This window comes from Tachysurus fulvidraco, chromosome 4 (assembly GCF_022655615.1).
Source record: "Tachysurus fulvidraco isolate hzauxx_2018 chromosome 4, HZAU_PFXX_2.0, whole genome shotgun sequence".
Taxonomy (NCBI): Eukaryota; Metazoa; Chordata; class Actinopteri; order Siluriformes; family Bagridae; genus Tachysurus; species Tachysurus fulvidraco.
Genome location: NC_062521.1, coordinates 8,537,013 through 8,560,284, shown reverse-complemented (window position 1 = coordinate 8,560,284; position 23,272 = coordinate 8,537,013). Strand labels below are relative to the sequence as shown.

At 39.0% G+C, this 23,272-nt stretch overlaps 1 protein-coding gene across 4 annotated transcripts; it reads right to left on the bottom strand.

Annotated features, from left to right (window-relative positions):
- Positions 1–367: 367 nt before the first annotated feature.
- Positions 368–22,209, bottom strand: b3galnt2 (beta-1,3-N-acetylgalactosaminyltransferase 2). 4 transcript variants are annotated; one of them, XR_003441113.2, is made up of 13 exons: positions 21,963–22,209; positions 17,444–17,576; positions 16,597–16,697; positions 14,663–14,850; positions 6,731–6,826; positions 6,274–6,384; positions 6,040–6,118; positions 3,570–3,753; positions 3,182–3,307; positions 2,177–2,336; positions 1,730–1,871; positions 1,102–1,158; positions 535–620 (listed from the first exon to the last, which is right to left on the bottom strand). XR_003441113.2 is itself a non-coding variant. In XM_027150288.2 (12 exons), the coding sequence occupies exons 1-12, from the start codon at positions 22,192–22,194 to the stop codon at positions 492–494; spliced, it is 1,596 nt and encodes a 531-aa protein (XP_027006089.1). In that variant the 5' UTR covers positions 22,195–22,209; the 3' UTR covers positions 368–491. The 4 variants fall into 4 exon arrangements, 2 of the variants coding, with proteins under 2 accessions (XP_027006089.1, XP_047667850.1); XR_003441114.2 differs by having other exon boundaries at positions 545–620; positions 1,821–1,871; XM_027150288.2 differs by lacking the exon at positions 1,730–1,871 and having other exon boundaries at positions 368–620.
- Positions 22,210–23,272: the final 1,063 nt, after the last annotated feature.

Here is a 23,272-nt window from a genome sequence, read left to right as displayed (position 1 = left end):
TCCTTATGCAATTGTGTTAACAGGTAACACTCAATCATTCCCTCCACACTGTAGTTCCCCACAGGGCTGCCCACTTTCCACACTGCTCTTTGCACTAGAACCATTATCAGTAGAACTATAGTTGTAAAAGGAACACAGCATAAAATTTCTTTATTTGCGGACGACACATTACTGTATTTTACCAATATTCACGTTTACTTGCCACAAATAATTATTCACCCAATTTAGCCTGCCTATAAAATAAATTATTTATTTTCAATGTAAGAAAAGGAATATCCAGTGAATAAAAAAGTCTTTGTTACAATCTTGAAAGCCACTCTAAATGATAGTTGAGGCTGCATAAAAATTGTCACACAGTTTTACTCCGTAAACTTTCCAGGACTGGTTTATTAAAATAATTTTCAATACACTGACAATAAAGGCCCTTAAAATAAATTGTTACAGATTTCAAGTTAATTTATAGTAAAGAGGGGAGGAGCATAATGAAGGCTTTAAGAACAGCCACATGGATTCCCACAAACTCTTTTTTGATCCCAGAGAAAGTGTAGCTCCTTCACTGTATGCTGTGGTGATGACAGCATATCCACATAGCACTCTCTCTCACACAGCCAGCCTGCATCCTGAACATATGTAGCATAGGATAACATTCAGCACCAAAAAATATCCACAAAAACATTTATTGGAAATATGACAATTATATTTGCATGATGCAATTGAAAAAGTATAGCTATTTATTATAACATCACATCCACCATTATATACAGTTATGTATCATCTGATCAATTATTCTTTTTAAATACAGCAAGAATACCAAAATAAATGTTTTTGTGTGTAAATGTTTTTTCCTGGCTCTGTAATAGACAAGTGTAAGCAAGGTAAAAGGGTTTATTTACTAAAACTAATATTAAAGCATTGTTATTATAAACTATAGCAATATTATTAAATGCTAGCAAACAAAGCTAGATAGCTTTGTAAACATACAAAAATGCATGTCAGCTAAACAAATGGCAACGTAGTTAAAACAGATGACTATTATATGTATTTAGTTTTATAGCTTCCTTGGAAGGTCTCCACACAAAAGTAGCCTTGTTGGTGTTTTACCTGAAATTTTTGAACCCGTACTGCAGCCATCCAGATTCCCATGCTCACATCTTCTCCCTAGATAGAGAGAGATTTTTTTTTTTTTTTTAAAACACAAGAGCTATGCTGAATTCTCAAATCTGATGGTAAAAAGTGGTTTATTACTTTACTAAAGCAGCAGCTCTGGAAATGTGCTGTCTAAACCACAGGTTTTTTAATGTTTCATTATTATTAAATGTACTTGATCTAACTTGATCTAATACAATACCATTTCCATAGCGATAACTAATTCAGAGAAGGTGTGTGGTGGACTACGTAATAAATTACGATAATAATGGAGTTAAAAAAAAAAGTTATAATTTATAATCTACATTCCATGTGAGGATTTATTCAAGCCTGCCATGAAGTCCAAAACAAAGTCAAAATTCCAAATCCAAATGAAGTGAGGCTGAGTTTGATTAGCTGTTAAACAAAATCAAACAGAAGCAACTGAAATTCCTCAACACAATGTGAGTGGTTAAGTGGTTTCCCCAAATTTAACTAAAAATGCAAATTTTAATGAATCTCAAAATTATTCAAGCCCTTCCTGGTAAGCATCTTTAGCAGAGCATAATTTTGCAGAAGGTCATGACAGCAAATGAGATGATACCTCAAATACACCAATATTTGCTTGCATCTGGTGTCTGGCTATGTTTGGGATCATTGTCCTGTTTGAGGGACCAATGATGCCTAGGATTTACCTTCCAAGGGATGCCTTGAGATTCTCTTCAGGTTGTTGAATACTTTTGAGTCTGCAGAATTCATTAAAAGTTTCAGTATCACTTGAATTTGGGGAAAACACTTGATTTGTTGAGTTCAGCCATTTTAGTCAATTTTAAATATTTACTTTTGAATTTGTATTGCTGTAAAACTGCTCTCCATTGTTAAAAGCACTATACAAATAAAATAGATTCAATTAATTCATTCTACCATTAGCACACAATCAGTCCATATATCTGTACAATTACTACCAACCTATCTATCCAACAACTATACAAGGATTCAAATTCAGTAATTTAATATCTTTAAACAATAAAGTATATGTAGACGAGTTCACCTGGTAAACTTGAAGCTTATCTCCATTGCTGGCCAACCAGTCCACTAAGTCTCTGGAAACCATGTACCCAGAGCCACAAGCAAAGGCTGGATAGACAGGACTAGTGTACTCCAACTCCTGCCACTTCCCTACACGATCCACAGCCCAATTCTGGCGAAAACTGTATGGGGAAAATTGTACTGTTAACATTACAGTGTTCCCCCATAACTTCACATTGCTGACTTTAAAAGCATATACCAAGCTGATCAAAATTAAACTCTCAAAACGATAAATCAGTTCTGCAACACAATAGACACATTTCATAATGCTTATGTACTGTATGTTTTGCTATGTGAATGAACTCCACTTGAGTCAATCTTGTGAGTGCACTGTAATGGTTACAACCACATATGAATCATCAGCTGATTGGTTTTAAATAGTGTTGACTAGAATGGACAATTCTCACTCTACAGCACAAAACGAGTTCATTACCACATTAGATATATTTGAATAGCTAATCAGAAAATACTCTGTTGCGTCTAACTGTTTTGAAATGGTTACAGAAAGGGGGAAAGGGGCTGGTACAATCTAACATGGGATGGCAGTGGTGGTAGTGTTGCCATCACACAGCTCCAAAGCACCAGTTAGAGCCTGAAATCCTGGCGCAGTCTGAGTTTCTGATCACATTCCCCCCATGAATCCTTAAGTTTCCTTTAACCACGTGAAAATCATGTCAATTTGGATTAGCTAGTCCTTCTACTGTCAAAAGGTATGAATTTGCATGCTCAAAGTTTATGTGCATGGAGCCCAGTGAAGGACTAGTCCTATCCAGGGTGTATTCCTCCTTTATACCCAGTGAACCCAGGACAGACTGGATCTATTGCCAAATCAGAATAAATGTCTGAAGATGAACTATCTGAGGATAAACTCTCTAATATAACTGTACCGATTTTTTTATAGGAATTTCTATTTACCCTTTAAGAACGACTGCAAAATATTAATATCTAAGGTCCACAGTGTACTCACTTTCCCCACCACAGATTGCTGCGCATCAGGCTCTTGTAGTCAATGTTCATTAGTACTTTATCCGTGTTGATATAACAATCATCATCTGTCTTCAGGAGTAGACTGAAGTCTGCATATTTCACCGCCCTTAGAAATTCACAAACCATGATTGCAAACATTACATTTTAGTCTTCATTGATCTCACTTTTCAGTTTCTCTAAAGAGAAATCGTAATGCTAAAACATATAAGACATCCTATGGTCTTCCAATTATGTGCTTCCAACTTTGTGGCAACAGTTTGGGAAAGGCTTACATATAGAGTGATGTTCAGGTATTCACAAACCCTTGACCATAAAGTCGATTTATACAATGTGAATTCTGAAATAATTACTCAGACTGACATGCTCACCATTTGTAAAAGTACAGCAGTTTATAAGGCACAGTCCTGTATGTGTCCACAACATCAACAAAAACAATGTCTCCATAGGTGTGAATTTCCTCCTGTAGGGCTTTTTCTTCCTCTTTCAGCCTGGACTTGTGAGCCTCCCATCTGCCTGCACGGCCATGCAGATGTTCTTTCAATCCCTTCACATCTAAGAAGCACAGCAAGCAAAAGGACAAAATAATATATTAGTGGACACACCACATTATATGGTAGACATGAACAAAATTTTATTTCAGTCCAGAGATGCATTAATTCCTTGCCAAGATATTGTACCGGTGATGGGAGAGTTGGACTGCTGCTTAAAGTCTTCTCCAGCACATCCCAAAGATTCTCAAGTAGCTGTGGACATTCCAAATGTGAAAATTAAGTCTCATGCTCCCTAAACCTGATGAATCCTGGTAATGTCATCTGGGAATATGCCAGTGACATCAGGGGGAAAAGAAATCCTACTCATTCAGTATATTAGGTAGTCAGCTGACCTCATCTTTTGGGCACATAACATTGTTGAATCTAGACACATCCAACTAAAGCAACCCCAGATCATAGCACTGCCCCTAATGTTTTTTATGGTGATACTGATGTGTGCATCACTTCATCTGACTATCATCTTACTCTAAGGCACACATCCCTCTGGAACAGGGTAAATCTGGACTCATCATACCACATGACCTTTCTCCATTGCTTCAGAGTCCATTCATTATGCTACCTAGAAAAAGCTTTTCCCCCTAATTAGCCTCAGTGATAAGTGGCTTTCTTAAAACATAGGTTTAGTCCCACTACTATCCTTCCAGGTTTTAATAATGTGCTTGACAGTTAACCTAATTTTAGTAGTTTCAGTGTTCTCCTTAGTTGAGTCCTTTGTTTGATGTAGGACAATAATTTCTGAAATAGATTAACATCTTTTCCACAACCACAGGATATGTTTTCCACCATGGTTGTTTAATATGTTTCAGCGGACAACAAGCTAGTTAACCCTAACTGATGGAATGTGTGGTTTCTCATTTCTTAATCACTGCAGTAATTATGCAGCAGAAGGCTCTTACCTATTTGCTTAGTTAAATACAGATGGTGACCTTATTTGGCATGGCAGTGTGCCAGGCAAAGTGTATACTACAACTTCGTTTTTCCACACACTTGTTCAAGGGTTTCCTTTGTTTCCCCTTACTTTTTGATTTTTTACTATTACCATGCATTTCCTACTTTTTATGGAATAATATTAAGACATTAAAATATGTCAGGTCCATAAATAGTGTAAATGGTGTTAATTTAGCTGTCAAATACAGTATAGTGCAGTTTCAATTAAAACTGATATGAAATTAATGTACAACACATTCACCTTTAACAAATTCAGTTATGTTGACCATGAAGTGAATGGCTGCTTTATGTCTCAGGGTGCCCTTATCTATGTATTACCTTCTGGCTCTCTGTTTTTGATGAAATAGATATTATTGTCAGGGTCCCTACTTGAAGAAAAGAAAGGAAAAAAGTATAAAAAGGGGTCCAAGGAAGAAATAGAGCTGAACCGGAGTCAGGGTCATCTATGCACGTGAGCAAAGGCTGGCCAGTGTGGTGCAATCCAACAAACAAGCTGCTGTAACTCAAATTGCTGAAGAAGTTGATGCTGGTTCTGATTGAATGGTGTCAGTATATACAGTGCATCACAGTTTGTTGTGTATAGGGCTGCATAGCCACATACCATTCAGGCACATGAGCATTAAAACTGGAACATGGAGCAACGATAGAAGGTGGCCTGGTCTGATCAATTAGGTTTTCTTTTAAATCACGTCTATGGCAGGGTACGCACCTGCATCGCTAACCTGGGGAACACATGACACCAGGATGCACTATGGGAAGAAGGCAGTGTAATGCTTTGGGCAATGTTCTGCTGGGAAACCTTGGGTCCTGGCATCCATTATGTTACTCTGACATGTACCACCTAAGTAGGCATTGTTGAAGACCATGTACTCCCTTTCATGTAAACAGTATTCCCTGATGCTTGTGGTCTCTTTCAGGATAATGCGCCCTGTCACAATGCGAAAATGGTTTAGGAATGGTTTAAGGAGCACAATGAGTCAGCTGTTGACTTAAAATTCCCAAGATCTCAATTCAACTGAGCATCTTTGGGATGTGATGAACAAACAAGTCCGATCTATAGAGGGCCCAACTCAACTTACAGGACTTAAAGGATCTGCTACTAACATCTTGATGCCAGATATCACGGCACACATTCAGGGGTCTAGTGGAGTCCATGCCTCAACAGGTCAGAGCTGTTTTAGCAGCAAAATGGGACCAACACAATATATGAAAGCTATTTCCAAGCTATTAACAGCATCAAACTGTTACTAATGTAATACTAATGTAAATGTGAGTAAGTTTGTGAAATTATCTTCTTTGGCTACAAATTAATTGCAGTTTAATGAGTATACCAAAGTACCATAAATGGAGAAAATGAATCCTCCAGCTACTCCAGGAAAACCATGTGCATTTCTGTGAGGCAAGGTGCCCTCTTCTATCTGCAACACAAATAAGAATTATCAACTTTAACAACTGAGCAAAATTCTACGCACATAGATATTAAATAGACAGATGATTGATATGGTAATAATTAAAAAAACATTTGAAGATCAATTAGTCACCCAAAACAACAGAAGAAACAGAGTGTGCTTACATGTCCTAACTTGATAACCCCTCCACCAGTATTAAACTGAACCTTGGAAGAATTGAGAGTTGTCAAGCCTGCTGGATCCTGGCTCTCCCATAAAAGATAACCCTCAAATCCCTGCACACACATGATGTTGAAAACGTCATATTGTCTCTTAAAATGAGAAATGCAAAACTAATAATAAAATTAATTAGGGCAAATATTACATTATATTGTTTCAATGTTTATGTATCACAGTCTTCTGACATAAACGACTGAAACAGCAAATACCGTACATTTCATTAACTCAACATTTGACAAACTCAATGCATCTCTTCTTGTGGCTCCAGATCATGGGATTATGAAAAATCAATACTACTGTACGTTTGTTGAAAATATAATCAATATGATTATAATATAAATTGGAACACCATGATTGGCATTGTGATTATATCTTCATTTAATTTTATATTAATTCCCCGACCTTGGGCAAAACGAACTGTTCCACAGCCTTATACCAGATGCCATCCACATAGACACCTGGACTCAGGGCAGTAAGTTGAGCAGTCACAACTGGCTCCTGTACAGAATCTCACACACACACACACACACACACACACACACAAACACAGAGAGTACATTCTCAGAACAGGGAATATACAACATATAGAAATAATCATCTTTCGCCTCCCTGTTCGGAGCTGCCAGAGCGGATCACATGGTCCGCATAATAGATTTAGCACAGGTTTCTTGCTGGATGCTCTTCCCGATGCAACCCTCCCATTTTATCCGGGCCTGGGACTGGCACTGAGATTTAACTCTTCCCTGCCTGGGTATGAAAGTTGCGGGATCCTTTACCACCAGGAGGCCCAGGGAATATAGAAATAAATTGTTATAAGGAAAATGTATATGTTTTGTTATACATCTGATTAGCTATTTTTGAATTTATATAAAGTACTAAAATGTCTTAACGGAATTTCCAACCTACAAATAGAAAACCAAAAGAAAATAACCCCTCAATTTCAAATTTCCTAACTCCAAGTTAAGGAATCATCAGCTGGTAATGTCAAAACAACAGGGCTGCTCTCAGCATGATAAATAAACGATGTAACTTCTTAACTTTATTTGTTTTAGATCCAGAAACAGACCTGTGAGCTTGTAACCTTAACTTGCTGTTTTAAGGCAGCAGTTCCCAATGTGGGGGTCACGAAACCCGAGGGGTCGCGGAGTTGGGGGCGAGGGGTCGCGAGATGATTTCCAGAAACTTTATTTATTTTTTATTTTTATATGTTAAAAAAGGTTGTAATGATGCGAGTATAAATTTAGGATAATTAAATTCACAATTTTTGAATCACTCAAAAAGTATTTCACACACAAGTATTTCCCTGAAGGAGACGCTCGTCACCATTCAATGTAACCACGTCAAATCATCTGGCGTCAGATATGGAAGATGTGCTGATAGAACTTTCAACCAATCGAACCCTTAGGACAGCATTTGACGGCAAGACGCTGGATGAGTTCTGAGTTTCTGTCGAGCTGGAATATCCACAGTTGTCGAAAGCCACGTTGGATGTACTCATGCAATTTGGCTCAACGTATTTACGCGAAAAGAATTTCTCCACGCTCACTTACATCAAGAATAAACACAGGTCACGGCTTAACGTGGAAGATGATCTGCGGGTAGCATTCTCTAAAATTGAACCTAGAGTGGACCTGCTTTGCTCTGCTTATTGAATCTTAGATTTTGTGGTGTCCACCATACCATCCGTACACACCCCTGAGTTGAGTGGCATAAAGTCAGCCAATAATACATACATAATATATACTGTATATATAAATAAATATTATATATATGGAAAGCATGCCAGATAGTACTGGTTTCCTTCAGACCTTCAGACATAATGTTTAGAATTGAGGCCACATTGTTGCTGGCTGACTTTATAACTTTCGAAAAAGCTGAGTTGTAATGGACACAGAACACCTTCTAAACCCTCCATGATCAGTGACATGCATTTCTGAAAGTGTTCTGGTGCTGAAACCTTTTGATTGACTTGGCATGCAGCATCACCCTGTGGGAAAGCACAATTCTCAGAGGTGGGGAATATTGTCAGAACAGAAGAAAGCAAGTTTTCTTCCAGGACAACCTTGTATGCGTCTTAATTCATTCACACTTCATACAGATGAAGGTGCTAAATGTGTGGCTTGTGGGCCTCTCCAGATCTACTTGTAACCACTAGACAATCAGGTGTTAGGCAGAGATAACCTTATTCCTGTCTTTTCTGGTCAAATCCTTATGGTCTTTTGCAAACCTCAGCCTGACACATACACACGCGCACACACTCATTCATGTTCTCACACGCGCACACACACTCATTCATGTTCTCACACGCGCACACACACTCATTCATGTTCTCACACGCGCACACACACTCATTCATGTTCTCACACGCGCACACACACTCATTCATGTTCTCACACGCGCACACACACTCATTCATGTTCTCACACGCGCACACACACTCATTCATATATACACGCGCACACACTCATTCATATATACACGCGCACACACACTCATTCATATATACACGCGCACACACACTCATTCATATATACACGCGCACACACACTCATTCATATATACACGCGCACACACACTCATTCATATATACACGCGCACACACACTCATTCATATATACACGCGCACACACACTCATTCATATATACACGCGCACACACACTCATTCATATATACACGCGCACACACACTCATTCATATATACACGCGCACACACACTCATTCATATATACACGCGCACACACACTCATTCATATATACACGCGCACACACACTCATTCATATATACACGCGCACACACACTCATTCATGTTCTCACACGCGCACACACACACTCATTCATGTTCTCACACGCGCACACACACACTCATTCATGTTCTCACACGCGCACACACACACTCATTCATGTTCTCACACGCGCACACACACACTCATTCATGTTCTCACACGCGCACACACACACTCATTCATGTTCTCACACGCGCACACACACACTCATTCATGTTCTCACACGCGCACACACACGCTCATTCATGTTCTCACACGCGCACACACACGCTCATTCATGTTCTCACACGCGCACACACACGCTCATTCATGTTCTCACACGCGCACACACACGCTCATTCATGTTCTCACACGCGCACACACACACTCATTCATGTTCTCACACGCACACACACACTCATTCATGTTCTCACACGCGCACACACACACTCATTCATATTCTCACACGCACACACACTCATTCATATTCTCACACGCACACATTCATATTCTCACACGCACGCACACACACTCATTCATACACACACACACACACACACACACACACACTAGAAAAAAGCACCATCCACTGCAACCTGTTACTATTCAAGGGACTGTTATTGAGACTGTGATGGAATATAAGTATCTGGGCACTATTATTGATTATAAACTCAACTGGTCTGCCAACACACTAGCAAGATACTCAAAAGCACAGCAACGGCTCTATTTCTTAAGGAAACTGTGTAGTTTTAATGCAGACACAACGACCTTGACATTGTTTTACTTAACTTTTATTCAGAGTGTGGTGACTTTCGCCATCCAGTGCTGGGGGGGGGGGGGGGGGGGTGTGTCTTTCTGTCCAGAACAGGAATATGCTGGATAAGGTGACTAAAATGGGCAGAAAAATGACTGGATCTAATGTTAAAAGCATCTCCAATCTTACAGATCAGTATCTCCAATCTTACAGTATCAGTATAATCTGGCATTGAGGATACTGGATGATCCATCCCACCCACTTTTCCTAGAGTTCTCCTTACTCCCATCTGGATGCAGATTTCAAATGCCACCAACAAAAACTAAACGTGCTATTACATCATTTGTACCGAGGAGTATTCAGTTACTAAACAGATTAGACACAGGTACATCGAATTTTTAAAGATTTATAAGTTTAAAAAAAATTTTAGATATTGGACTGATTATTGTATGTCACTATCATTGTTGTGTTTGTGTTGTTTATGTTTTGTTTTTTGTGTCTTCTATGTTTGTAAAGTTGTTGGATGTTATTGTGGCTTCCTTGAGTGCAAAAGAAATTCCCTTTGGGGCAATAAAATGTTTTCAAACACACTCACACACACACACACACACACACTCATTCATTCATACACACACACACACACACACACACACACACACTCATTCATACACACACATTCATTCATACACACACACACACTTACAGCATTTGGCAGACGCCCTTATCCAGAGCGACGTACGCAAGTGCTTAAATCTCTAACATTGAATACATTAATGCTGGTTCACTAGGTTGCATACTTAAAATACCAGGAGTTTAAAACATTTGTTCAAAGTTACAATGAAAAAGTGTCAAAGTTTTGTTTGTTTTTTTAAATGCAAAAGATAAGAAAAGAAGTGCTAGTTGAAGTGTTTCCTGAATAAGTAGGTCTTCAACCGCTGCTTTAAAATAGCCAGTGACTCAGCTGTCCCGTCCTCTAGGGGAAGTTCATTCCACCACCTTGGTGCCAGAACAGAGAAGAGTCTTGTAGTATACTTGCCTCTTACCCTGAGAGATGGTGGAACCAGTCGAGCAGTGCTGGTAGATCGGAGGTTGTGGGGTGCAGTGCGAGGAATGATGAGGGCTTTGAGGTAAGAGGGAGCTGGTCCATTTTTGGCTTTGTAGGCCAGCATCAGTGTTTTGAATCGGACGCGTGCAGCTACCGGAAGCCAGTGGAGGGATCGCAGCAGGGGGGAGGTATGCGAGAACTTTGGCAGGTTGAAAACAAGCCGGGCAGCTGCATTTTGGATCATTTGCAGAGGACGGATTGCGTTCATAGGTAGACCTGCCAGCAATGCATTGCAGTAACCCAGTCTAGAAATGACAAAAGACTGAACAAGTACCTGAGCAGTCTGTGTGGACAAAATGGCCGAATCCTTCTAATGTTGTAGAAAAGAAACCGACATGAGCGAGTCACATTAGCAACATGAGAGGAAAAGGACAGTTGACTGTCCATAGTTACCCCAAGGTTGCGAGCTGTGGCTGAAGGGGAGATCAGATCGTTGTGCAAGGATATAGCAAGACCTGGGGAGGAATCATCTGGGATGAACAGCAGTTCAGTTTTGCTAGGATTGAGCTTTAACTGATGAGCAGTCATCCATGATGAAATTTCTGCCAGACATGCTGAGATCCGGTCAGAAGCTGTGGCATCTGAGGGTGGGAAAGAGAAGATAAGTTGTGTATCATCAGCATAGCAGTGGTAAGAGAACCCATGTGATGAAGTAACTTCAAGAGAGTGAGTATACAGGGAGAAAAGAAGAGGACCAAGCACCCACTCATTCATACACACACACCCACCCACCCACTCATTCATACACACACACACACACACACACACACACTCATTCATTCATACACACACACACACACACACCTCATTCATACACACACACACACACACCCACCCACTCATTCATACACACACACACACACACACACACACACACACCCACCCACTCATTCATACACACACACACACACACACACACACACACACACACTCATTCATACACACACACCCACCCACCCACTCATTCATACACCCACCCACCCATTCATACACCCACCCACCCACTCATTCATACACACCCACCCACCCACTCATTCATACACACCCACCCACCCACCCACTCATTCATACACACACACACACACCCACCCACCCACTCATTCATACACACACACACCCACCCACCCACCCATTCATACACACATACACACCCACCCACCCACTCATTCATACACACACACACACACACACACACACACACACACACACACACACCCACTCATTCATACACACACACACCCACCCATTCATACACACACAACCCACCCACTCATTCATACACACCCACCCACCCACACACTCACTCATTCATACACACACACACACACACACACACACTCATTCATACACACACACACACACACACACACACACCCACCCACTCATTCATACACACACACACACACACACACACACACACACACACACCCACCCACTCATTCATACACACACACACACCCACCCACCCACTCAATCAAACACACACACACCCACCCACCCACACACACACCACCACACACACACCCAACCACTCATTCATACACCACCCACACACACACACACACCCCACTCATTCATACACACACACCCACACACACACACCCCACCACAAACTCATTCATACACACACAAACACACACACACCCACCCCACTCATTCATAACACACATCACACACAACACACACCACACACTCATATCATACCCACACACATCACATACCACACCCACCCACTCATTCATACCACACAACACACACACCACACACACAGCCCACCCACGACCCACTCATTCATACACACACACACACCCACCCACCCACTCATTCACACCAAAACACACACACACACACACACACACAGCAGCACATCACACACAACCCATCCCATCTCATTGCATACACACACACAACACCACACACACAACACTCATTCATACACAACACACCCCCCACCCCACTCATTCATACACCCTCCCACCCATTCATACACCCACCCACCCACTCATTCATACACACACACACACACACACCCACCCACTCATTCATACACACACACACACACACACACACACACACACACACACACACCCACTCATTCATACACACACACACACCCACCCACTCAGACAAACACACACACACACACACACACACACACACCCACCCACTCATTCATACACACACACACACACACACACACACACCCACCCACTCATTCATACACACACACACACACCCACCCACCCACTCATTCATACACACACACACACACACACACACACACACACACACACCCACACTCATTCATACACACACACACACACACCCATACACACACACACACACCCACTCATACACACACCCACCCACCCACCCACTCATTCATACACATACACACACACACACACCCACTCATTCTAGCACCCGCACCGTCAGCACTGGCGCCCCCCAGGGCTGTGTTCTCTCCCCACTGCTCTTCTCCCTCTACACGAATGACTGCACCTCTAATGACCCATCTGTCAAGCTCCTGAAGTTTGCAGACGACACCACACTGATCGGCCTCTTCCAGGACGGTGACGAGTCTGCTTACAGACTGGAGGTTGAGCGGCTGGCTGTCTGATGCAGCCTTAACAACCTGGAGCTGAACACGCTCAAGACAGTGGAGTTGATAGTGGACTTCAGGAGAAACCCCCCTGCTCTTCCCCCACTAACCATCATGGACAGCATTGTCACAGCAGTGGAGTCATTCAGATTCCTGGGAACCACAATCTCCCAGGACCTGAAGTGGGACATTCACATTGACTCCATTGTGAAAAAGTCTCAGCAGAGGTTGTACTTCCTTCGTCAGCTGAAGTAGTTCAACCTGCCACAGGATTTGCTGAAACAGTTTTACACTGCCATGATCGAATCCGTCCTCTGCACCTCGGTAACTGTTTGGTTCAGCTCAGCCACCAAATTCGACCTCAGAAGACTACAGAGGGTAGTCCGGACTGCTGAGCGAATCATTGGCACAACTCTCCCCACTCTCCAAGACCTGTACTCCTCCAGAGTGTGCAAAAGAGCAAAGAAAATCACTCTGGACCCCTCACATCCAGCACACTCCCTCTTTGAACTGTTGCCATCTGGTCGGCGCTACAGAGCCCTGAGCTCCAGAACGACCAGACATAGGAACAGTTTCTTCCCTCAAGCAATCCACCTGATGAACAATTAACACCATGGAACACACAACTCCTAATATTTGCACTATGTATACCTCAATTGCACATTTCATACTTGCACTCTGTACATACATACATACTGTCTGTACTGTTTACTTCAACTGCACATTTCACAATTGCACATGTGTACATACAAATTGTATATATTGTATACTTATTTGTATATGTATATTTCATGTCTATTTAAGCTGCACATTTCACACCTGTGAATGTGTACATACAAATTCTTCTATACTGCATATGACATCCTGTTACACTGTGGAGATTATGTCACTAAAACAAATTCCTCGCATGTCTCATTCATTCATACACACACACACACACACACAATTACACACACTCATTCATTCATACACACACACAATTACATAATATAATTAATTATATGTAATATCTATATATAAGGTCATATGCAGATGTTAATAAAAATAAACCTTTAATAAAACTGTTAAGTGTAAGTGCAGTACTATAAATTATAAATTAACCTTCTTACCTTTTGGTCCACTGGAAATAACTTTACTGTGACATTCCCTGTGAAATCCTTCTGTGGGTTACTGGGAAATGCACCCAGTTTCGTTATCACTACCGGATGGAGGACCTTAAAATCCAAACATATGGCTGAGACATCAGATGGCACCAAAGCATCAGGCTTGCTTAGAATGGTCACATCCTGCATGGCCACTACAAGAATTAAAGTTGTTAAAACCTGCTGCCTATTTATTGATAAGAAACAGACAACAGTTTACCCTGCTGTTACATTATAATGACACTTTTAAACAGCTATTCTTGTAAGAGGTCAATACGTAGGATGATATTGACAGGAACACAAATCAAGACCCTATTACTTCATGGAAAAGGGTCAAGTGTTTTGGGAAATAATGTGTTTTAACAATCAATCAATCTACAGTGGAAAGAATTTTCATTCAACTACTCTTCAAAAAACTGCAAAATGTTACATAATTGTTTTTCTGTTCTGTAATAAAAATGGAGTGATCCGCAGCTGCTATTGGCAGAAGACCAACAATCACAAGGCCAGGGTAGTAAGAAAAGTTAAAAATAAAGCTTTTTTAATAATAGTTTTAAACTGAGGCAAAGCTTGCTGTAGAGGCAATGAGGTGTACTATTTTTGGCATTGAGTTCTGGCTGTGGCTTGAAGGCAGGACCCAGGGAGCTTTGCAGGGCACAGCAGGTTCAGGGAGCATTGTCCTCATAGTCCAGAATGGACAATGATGGGGAGGCTGAAGTCAGGGTTCTGAAGGAAGGGAGAACCTTCTTGTCCATTGCACTCAGTCTGGCTATCATTTTTTGGTAAGGTTTGACGAGTTGGAGGCAAAAGAGGAGAGGTTTGTGCAAAATCATAAACAAGTATGTGCCCGTTACCAGGCTTTGTGCCTCGGTAAGCCTTAGATGACACTGTCATTTAGTCTAACAAATTTACCACATTTACAGCATTTGGTAGACACCCTTGTCCAGAGTGACTTACAGAAATGCTTAAATCTCTATCATTGTATACATTAATGCTGGTTCATTAGGTTACATACTTAAGTTACCAGGAGTTTAAAACATTGTTCAACATTACAATGAACAATTTTTTAAATGCAAAAAATATGGAAAGTAGTGCTAGTTGAAGTGTTTCCTGAATAAGGAAGTCTTCAACCGTCGTTTGAAAATAGCCAGTGACTCAGCTGTCTGGACCCCTAGGGGAAGTTCGTTCCACCACCGTGGCTAGAACAGAAAAGAGTCTTGTAGTATACTTGCCTCTTACCCTGGGAGAAGGTGGAACCAGTCGAGCAGTGCTGGTAGATCGGAGGGTGAGGGGTGCAGTGCGAGGAGTGATGAGGACTTTGATGTAAAAGGGAGCTGGTCCATTTTTGGCTTTGTAGGCCAGCATCAGTGTTTTGAATCTGATGCATGCAGCTACCGGAAGCCAGTGGAGGGATCGCAGCAGTGGGGTGGTATGTAAGAAATTAGGCTGGTAGAAAACAAGCCGTGCAGCTGCGTTTTGCCAGATGAAATGCATGAAGTAATAGGGTCTTAATTTCTTCTATTTGGTAGCACCTCAAGTTAGCCTATTGAAAGGGGAAGAGCTCTTTCTTACAAAGCCCCGTGGTTATGAAACTTATTAACATTTAAGTTTCATGTAGTCTTTGGGACATGGCCAGTCTTAGTATTTACTGTAAGTCCACATTTGTTAAGTGAAGCTTTTTATGATTATTATTTCGGTATATTTCTGTAAAGCTGATTTAAGACAATCTAAGTGCTACAGTACACACCCAACAAATACTAGCAAACACTCAAAATGCAGAAGTTAATAAATACAAGTGCACAGAGGGTGGGGAAGGTCCCTTTGTGGGGGGTGTTGAATATAACTGCTCTGAATTCAGTTTAAAGTGAAGATATGCACTCTTATGATGTGGTATGCTTTACCTTGTTCTGTGATGTTCAGTTGGGTGCAAGAATATGGATCCTCCCGATCTTCTTCAGGTATTGCACAACCATCTTTACCAATGATAAATTTCACCAGGACCCTTGAAGATAATGCAGAAGACTAAACACCAGATAAAGTTTTTAAACCATCTCAATCCTGAATCCTGTTACAAATTGAATGTATGCATATATTAATAATGCATTGGAATTGAAATTATGCTTACTCTAGTACTTACTTTACGTTACAGTGTATGAATAAGTGGGTGTGTACATTTACATTATATAAAATACATATGATTATACAGTTGTATGCAAAAGTTTAGGAACCCCTGACACTTGATTTTTATTTATAAATATGTGGGTGTTTGGATCAGCTATTTCGTTTAAATCCATCAAATAACTGGAAGACACAGTAATATTTCAGTAGTGAAATTAGGTTTATTAGATTTACAGAAAATGCGCAATATGAACCAAAACGAAATTAGACAGGTGCATAAATTTGGGCACCCTTGCCATTTTGTTGATTTGAATACCTGTAACTACTTAGCAGATTAATTGGAACACACAATTGGTTTGGTGAGCTCATTAAGCCTTGAACAGAAATACTACTGTGTCCTTTAGTTATTTGATAGATCAAAATGAAATTGCTGATCCAAACACCCAAATATTTATAAATACAAATCATGGAAACTGTCAGGGGTTCCTAAACATTTGCATACGACTGTATATTATATGCTATAATATAAAGATTCTTTGCTTACCCACAGCTACACACACTCAAACTTAGGCAAAATAGAAATTGTTTTTAACCACTATACCATTGACAAAAAGATATAGAAATACACACCGATTCTGGAAATCAGGATGGTCTCTGAGGTACCCCATCCATGTGCCTCTTAAAGCATCTCTTAGTTCATAGTGATGCCTGGCCGATAAAACTCCAACCACAACTTCATATACTGGCCTCCTGCTGCCTGTCACTAACACATTTTAAAAGTAATTACTCTCTCACTTTTAACTAAGTTCAGTGATGCAGTATTACCTTCAGGATGCTTTTGTTTTATTGTATTTTATTCTATTCTATTGGCAAATACAGCTGCAATTATATAATATTACAGTGAGTGAAAGTTTACAAAACTGCGATTTGCCTGATTGGTCAGAGTGTGGTTATTACTTTTGTATTACATAATATTTGCCTATTTGGGCAGTTTATTAACCATAATTTGATGATATTGCAAGGTCATTATAGGCATTGACTGATCTTAGTTTATCTCTACAGGATTTTTTCAAACATGCATTCAGAGGATGTTTACTAATGTCATTAAAAAAATGAAACCGTCTCTTTTGCATACACTTAGCATTTGATGGCCAAGTACTACTGGATGTGAATAACAGTGAAATGCTAATTTCCAACACACTATTACCTCACAGGATTATAAAATAACTGAATATGCTATTAGTTAGTAGGACCCCTGAGCAAGGCCCTTAACCCTCAATTGGAGAGTTGTATAAAATGAGATAAAAATGTAAATGTAACCTGTAAGTTGTGAATTCCAGCACAGTGCACTGAGCAGTACTTTTTTCTTACTACTCCAGTTTCTACAGCATTATTTTAGCTAGAACAAATACATATGCTTTATAAATTACTGTCCAGAAGGAAATAGTTTACCACTAAAAAAGAGCAGTGACTTATTGTTGCAAACTTCTAGGCTACTTAAATATGTGCATTGAATCAGTCCTAATAGACAAGTGGTGCAAGAATAACACAAGAATGAAGACTATATCCGTTAGGGTTTTTACCCTTTTCAGACTTTACCCTCTATATATTTGACAATTTTATATACATAATTTGAATGCTGTATATTTACACCACCCATTGCTTTAGCCTAACATGACGTACTACCCAATAGCCTGCACCTTTTGATTGATGGCAGATCATGGGGAAAGGAAAAAAAAAAACTGTTAGCTGCTGCATTATGGACTAACATGAGCTTACTTATGCATCTACCGGAACATCCAGGCAGTAAGGCATTACAGTAATCCAACCTGGAGGAAATGATTGCATGAAGTAGTACAACTGCATCATGTAATGACATTACTGACTCCAGCCTTTCATTTGAAGCTCATGTAGAGAAGATCATTACGATAGCTTTCTTTCATCTGTAAAATATTGCTAAAAAAATAATCCTACCAAAGTATTTTACTGCTGCATGTCATGAAACAAAGACCATCAGGAGTTAATTAAATAATTTAAAAAAAAAAAAAAAAAAACACATATGGGTGTATTGTTGTTACATGCACATTACATTACATGTGTTATTTTTGTGTGTGAATTTGATGGTCTTATTTAAGGTTTTGTCCAAAACCTGAACTAGGAAAACTTATACCTCTAAGGGATCCAGGCTAATTTACTGTTTATGCTTAAAAAAGTTCATATTGCTGCGTAACAGGTTTTTTTTTTGTCACTATAATCATGATATGAAATTTTCATAGCATTAACCGTAGTTAATCAATACCCCAAAATACCTACTGTTTTGAAGATGCTCCGATCCAGTCATCTAGCCATCTTAATTGGGCTCAAATCAAAGTAAATCAGACTAATGATTTGCCTTTTGTTTTTTTGGCTTTTAACTAAGGCTGCACGATTTAGGGAAAATGTCATATTGCGATTATTGAGGTCAATATTGCGATATAATAAACAAATGGTATCATGAGTCAACTTGCTTGGTTTTCAAGGAAAATGAACACACAGATTACTGATAATGCTGAATTTTTTATTTCTAAACTCAAACTAGCAACAACAAACAAATGCAAAACGATTTTCAAATTAAAATATAAAATAACATTAATGCTGATTAATGAAAAGCCTAAGATCAAAACTGTAGGTGTACAGTATACACACACATACATACACATATATGTGTGTATGTATGTATGTATGCATGTATGTATATAAAGTAAATTACCAACTTAATGCAAGTTACTGTATACATGGTATTGCACACACCATTATTGATGATATTTGGAGCAATATTACATGTAATTGTTGAACTTGATTCCCTTACATATACATTTACTTTTAAGCCTAATTATTAATTTTGATTATGATATGATTCTGACAGGGGAAGAGGTTTCGGGTTGCGGGGTAAAGAGTTTTCTCTGTCACAACCTTTTGAATAAGAAACAATATCAAGGCTATAAAACTTATCAAAACTCCGCGAATCAGAAAAGTATCAGTGAGAAGTTGAGAACACTCGTTTAAACAGTGCATACACTCGAACTTGACTGGACATCACATTTTTTACTTTACTGATACTGCTTTTAATCGTAATGCAAAGACCGGTCATCGGGAAATAATCTGTCATGTACAATAAAAGCGCCTGCGCAGCGACAGGAAATATCAAATTAACTATAATTAATATTAATTATAGTTAATATTAAATTAACACTACATATAACAGAGGTACCGTTTTTTCTGGCCACCAGTTCAGTGTCCGTCTGCTCGGCATCCATCTTCACCCGTTCCGTGCTGCACACCGGAAAAAGTCACGACATGACGATACGCGCCACACGTGCCACTGCCTAAACTGAAACTCACTGGTCTTTTTTTTTTTTTTTTATTAGCGGATAGCGATGTAGTGTATGAAATAAGCAAACAGCTTTCAGAGAGAATGGGTTGTCATGTCCACACATGCATTTATTTATTTTATAAAATTGCAGCATTTTGCGTCATATAATCGCACAGGCTTGATATTGCGATAAGATTAATCGTGCAGCACAACTCAACACTTCTTCACGAACTGACTGTGCACTTCTTTCTATTATTTATCACACCCCTTGACAGGTGCCACAAGATAAAACCTATTCTTTTCACCTGGCAGTGTTTTTAATATATTGGGTGTTCATTGTGTTAAATCAATTGAAGATCATTTTCTTCAGAAATGCAAATGTATAATATTTCAAATTTTGTATATGAAATTGTCCAGTCTAAAGAGGATAAAGTCTGAAAGGGTTTACAAGGCCTAATGGATATAGGCTTTCTTTCTAGTGTTATTCGTGCACCTCTTGTTTATTAGGATCTCTTGAATGCACATTTTAAAAAGATAACGCACTGGGGTTTTATATTGGCATTTCCTTTTGGACAGTAATTCATAAAGCTTGATATGGATTACAGCATGTATTTGTTCTAGCTAAATATGCTGTACAGTCTGCAGTAGTAGGAAAAAAACTGCACAATGCAGTGTTGGAATACACAACTTACAATGACATTTACCAGATGCCCTTATCCAGGATGACACATTTTTCTCTCATTTTATACAACTCAGCAATTGAAGGTTAAGGGGTTTGCTCAAGTGCCCAGCATTGGATGCTTGGTAGTCGTGGGGTTCAAACTCACAACCTTCTGATGGGTAGACCAACACCCTAACCACTGAGCTACTGGGGTTGCAAAATTCTTGGAATTTTCATGGCTGGAAACTTTCCATGGGAATTACCTAAATTGCAGGTTACTTTATAAAAGAGAACCTAAATGTAATTAAAAAAAATAAAAGAATAATCTTGGGTACAACAACCAAATTCACTGCAATTGCAATTTGAATCCAAGGATGCTCTTTGATTAGTATTTATTCATCGAGCCTTATTCTATTCATTTGCATAAATTGTAAAATGTTTATTCTAAAACATTCCAATATTTCAACTAATTGTTTATATATCTGTGCATGGCATAAGTGATTTTACAAGCTTTTTTCCAATCTTACTCTATGGAACTTTGCCACGCACACCATCTCATGTGTGGATACAGTTTACCTCAGCCAGTGTTGTCAAAATGTCACTTTAAGATCTGTATTAGATTGCATGCATGTTAGCTTATATCCAAACAAAATGTTTATATTTATGTTTTTATGATGTATACATTTCCCTCAATTTTTAATTAATTCCCATAAATTCCCAGTAAGATTCCAACTTGAATATTTCCAAAATTCCACAGATGAAATTTCCACCCCTTTGCAACCCTATGAGCTACACATCCTACACATATACAACATGTTGGAATACACTGAGCAGACATTTTCATGATCCCTCATAACACTGACTCAAGTTAAAAATACGGAATATCATGAGAATTAAAAATCATCATTACAATGCTTTATATATATATATATATATATATATATATATATATATATATATATATATATGCGCGAGTAAGAAGACCAGTAAAAACTACACACTACAGGATAAAATACACCTGCGGATCTTTGGCGAAACCTCCACAACACTTCAAACTAAACAAGTATCGTTGCCTAAAATAAATGTCGATAATAACCACTGCTAGTAACTTAGATGTTGAGATTTAAAGCTCAAACCTGCATCCTTGGCATACAAGAAGAATTGGGTCTGGTCTTTCAGCGACCACCACACATGTAGCAGCACCGCGATCACACACGGGAGCAGAAACAGTGCTAAACTTCTCATGGACGAGCCAAACACATACACAAAAGCAATCTGAAGTGCAAGTCGTTCAGCACCTTCGACATTGCAAACTGATCCTATCTTATTCGCTTCATCTATTGTCGACGGCGCACAGATAGGCGTCATCGACCAATAGAAATGAAGCCAAGGCCCCACAAGGAATTCTGGGAGCTGTGATGATAATGCTGCGTTCACGTCAGGGCGGAATGATACTTTTTCCAAAGTGAGCGTTGACGCCACCCCATATTTGTTTTTACAAGTGTGAAACTCGGGGTTTTGTTAGTAAGGAAACCTGGAGGGAATCATTAGATCCATCGCCTGTAGTCCAAAACTATGCATCATGATTTGTAGCTGCATTGGTTTGATTGTGATATAATATGTAACCATGAAGTTTACATTGGCTTTATAAAACCTTTTTTTCTTTCCAGTTTATTAATAGGTTACGCCACGATTTTACTCCGACCAAAGTGACTTTAATGCACGTAATGTTGTAATTACTATTTCCCAACTCGTAAATACGAGCTGCTTATAAACACTTGAACACGCGTAGAAAGCAGCGTTCAATGGCAAGCCGTTTGAATATTTAATGTGGATATCTACAACTAAATTCTGACTATCCAATATTAGTTCCAGATATCCTCAATTTTATATATATATTTATATATATATATATATATATATATATATATATATATATATATATATATATATATATATATATATAATTGAGGATATCTGTAATTGAGGATATTTGTAATTATATATATATATAATTGAGGATATCTGTAATCTGTAAGGATATCTATAATTGAGGATATTTTATTTATATATATATATAAATATATATATATATCAATTATATATATATATATATAATTGAGGATATCTGGAACTAAAATTGGATAGTCAGAATTTCAACTAGCCAAAACTAGATTATAGATATCTCTAACTGGAATTATGGATAGTAATAATTTACAAACAAATATCTGTTATCAAGATATCAAATGAGAGATATCTTTAACTTTCATTCTTCTTAGTCAAAATGTAATTACAGATATCTTGAAATAGTTTTGACAAGACGAAATGATGCTCTCAGATATCTGTAATTATGTCACTGCAAGTGGGAGGAGGGGCTTGTTATCGGTGGGAGGGGCTTGTTGTTCAACCCTCAGGATAAACTCACTATAGACTTAATAGCGAGCAT

Bases quoted from the DNA above. Each gene is read 5' to 3' on its own strand.
- b3galnt2 (XM_027150288.2), bottom strand. From the start codon at position 22,194: ATGACGCCTATCTGTGCGCCGTCGACAATAGATGAAGCGAATAAGATA. The intron at 6,119-6,273 runs GTAAGCACACTC...TTTGTGTTGCAG, and splicing joins GGGTTATCAAGTTAGGACAT to ATAGAAGAGGGCACCTTGCC. The intron at 621-1,101 runs GTAAAACACCAA...ACATATGTTCAG, and splicing joins TACGGGTTCAAAAATTTCAG to GATGCAGGCTGGCTGTGTGA.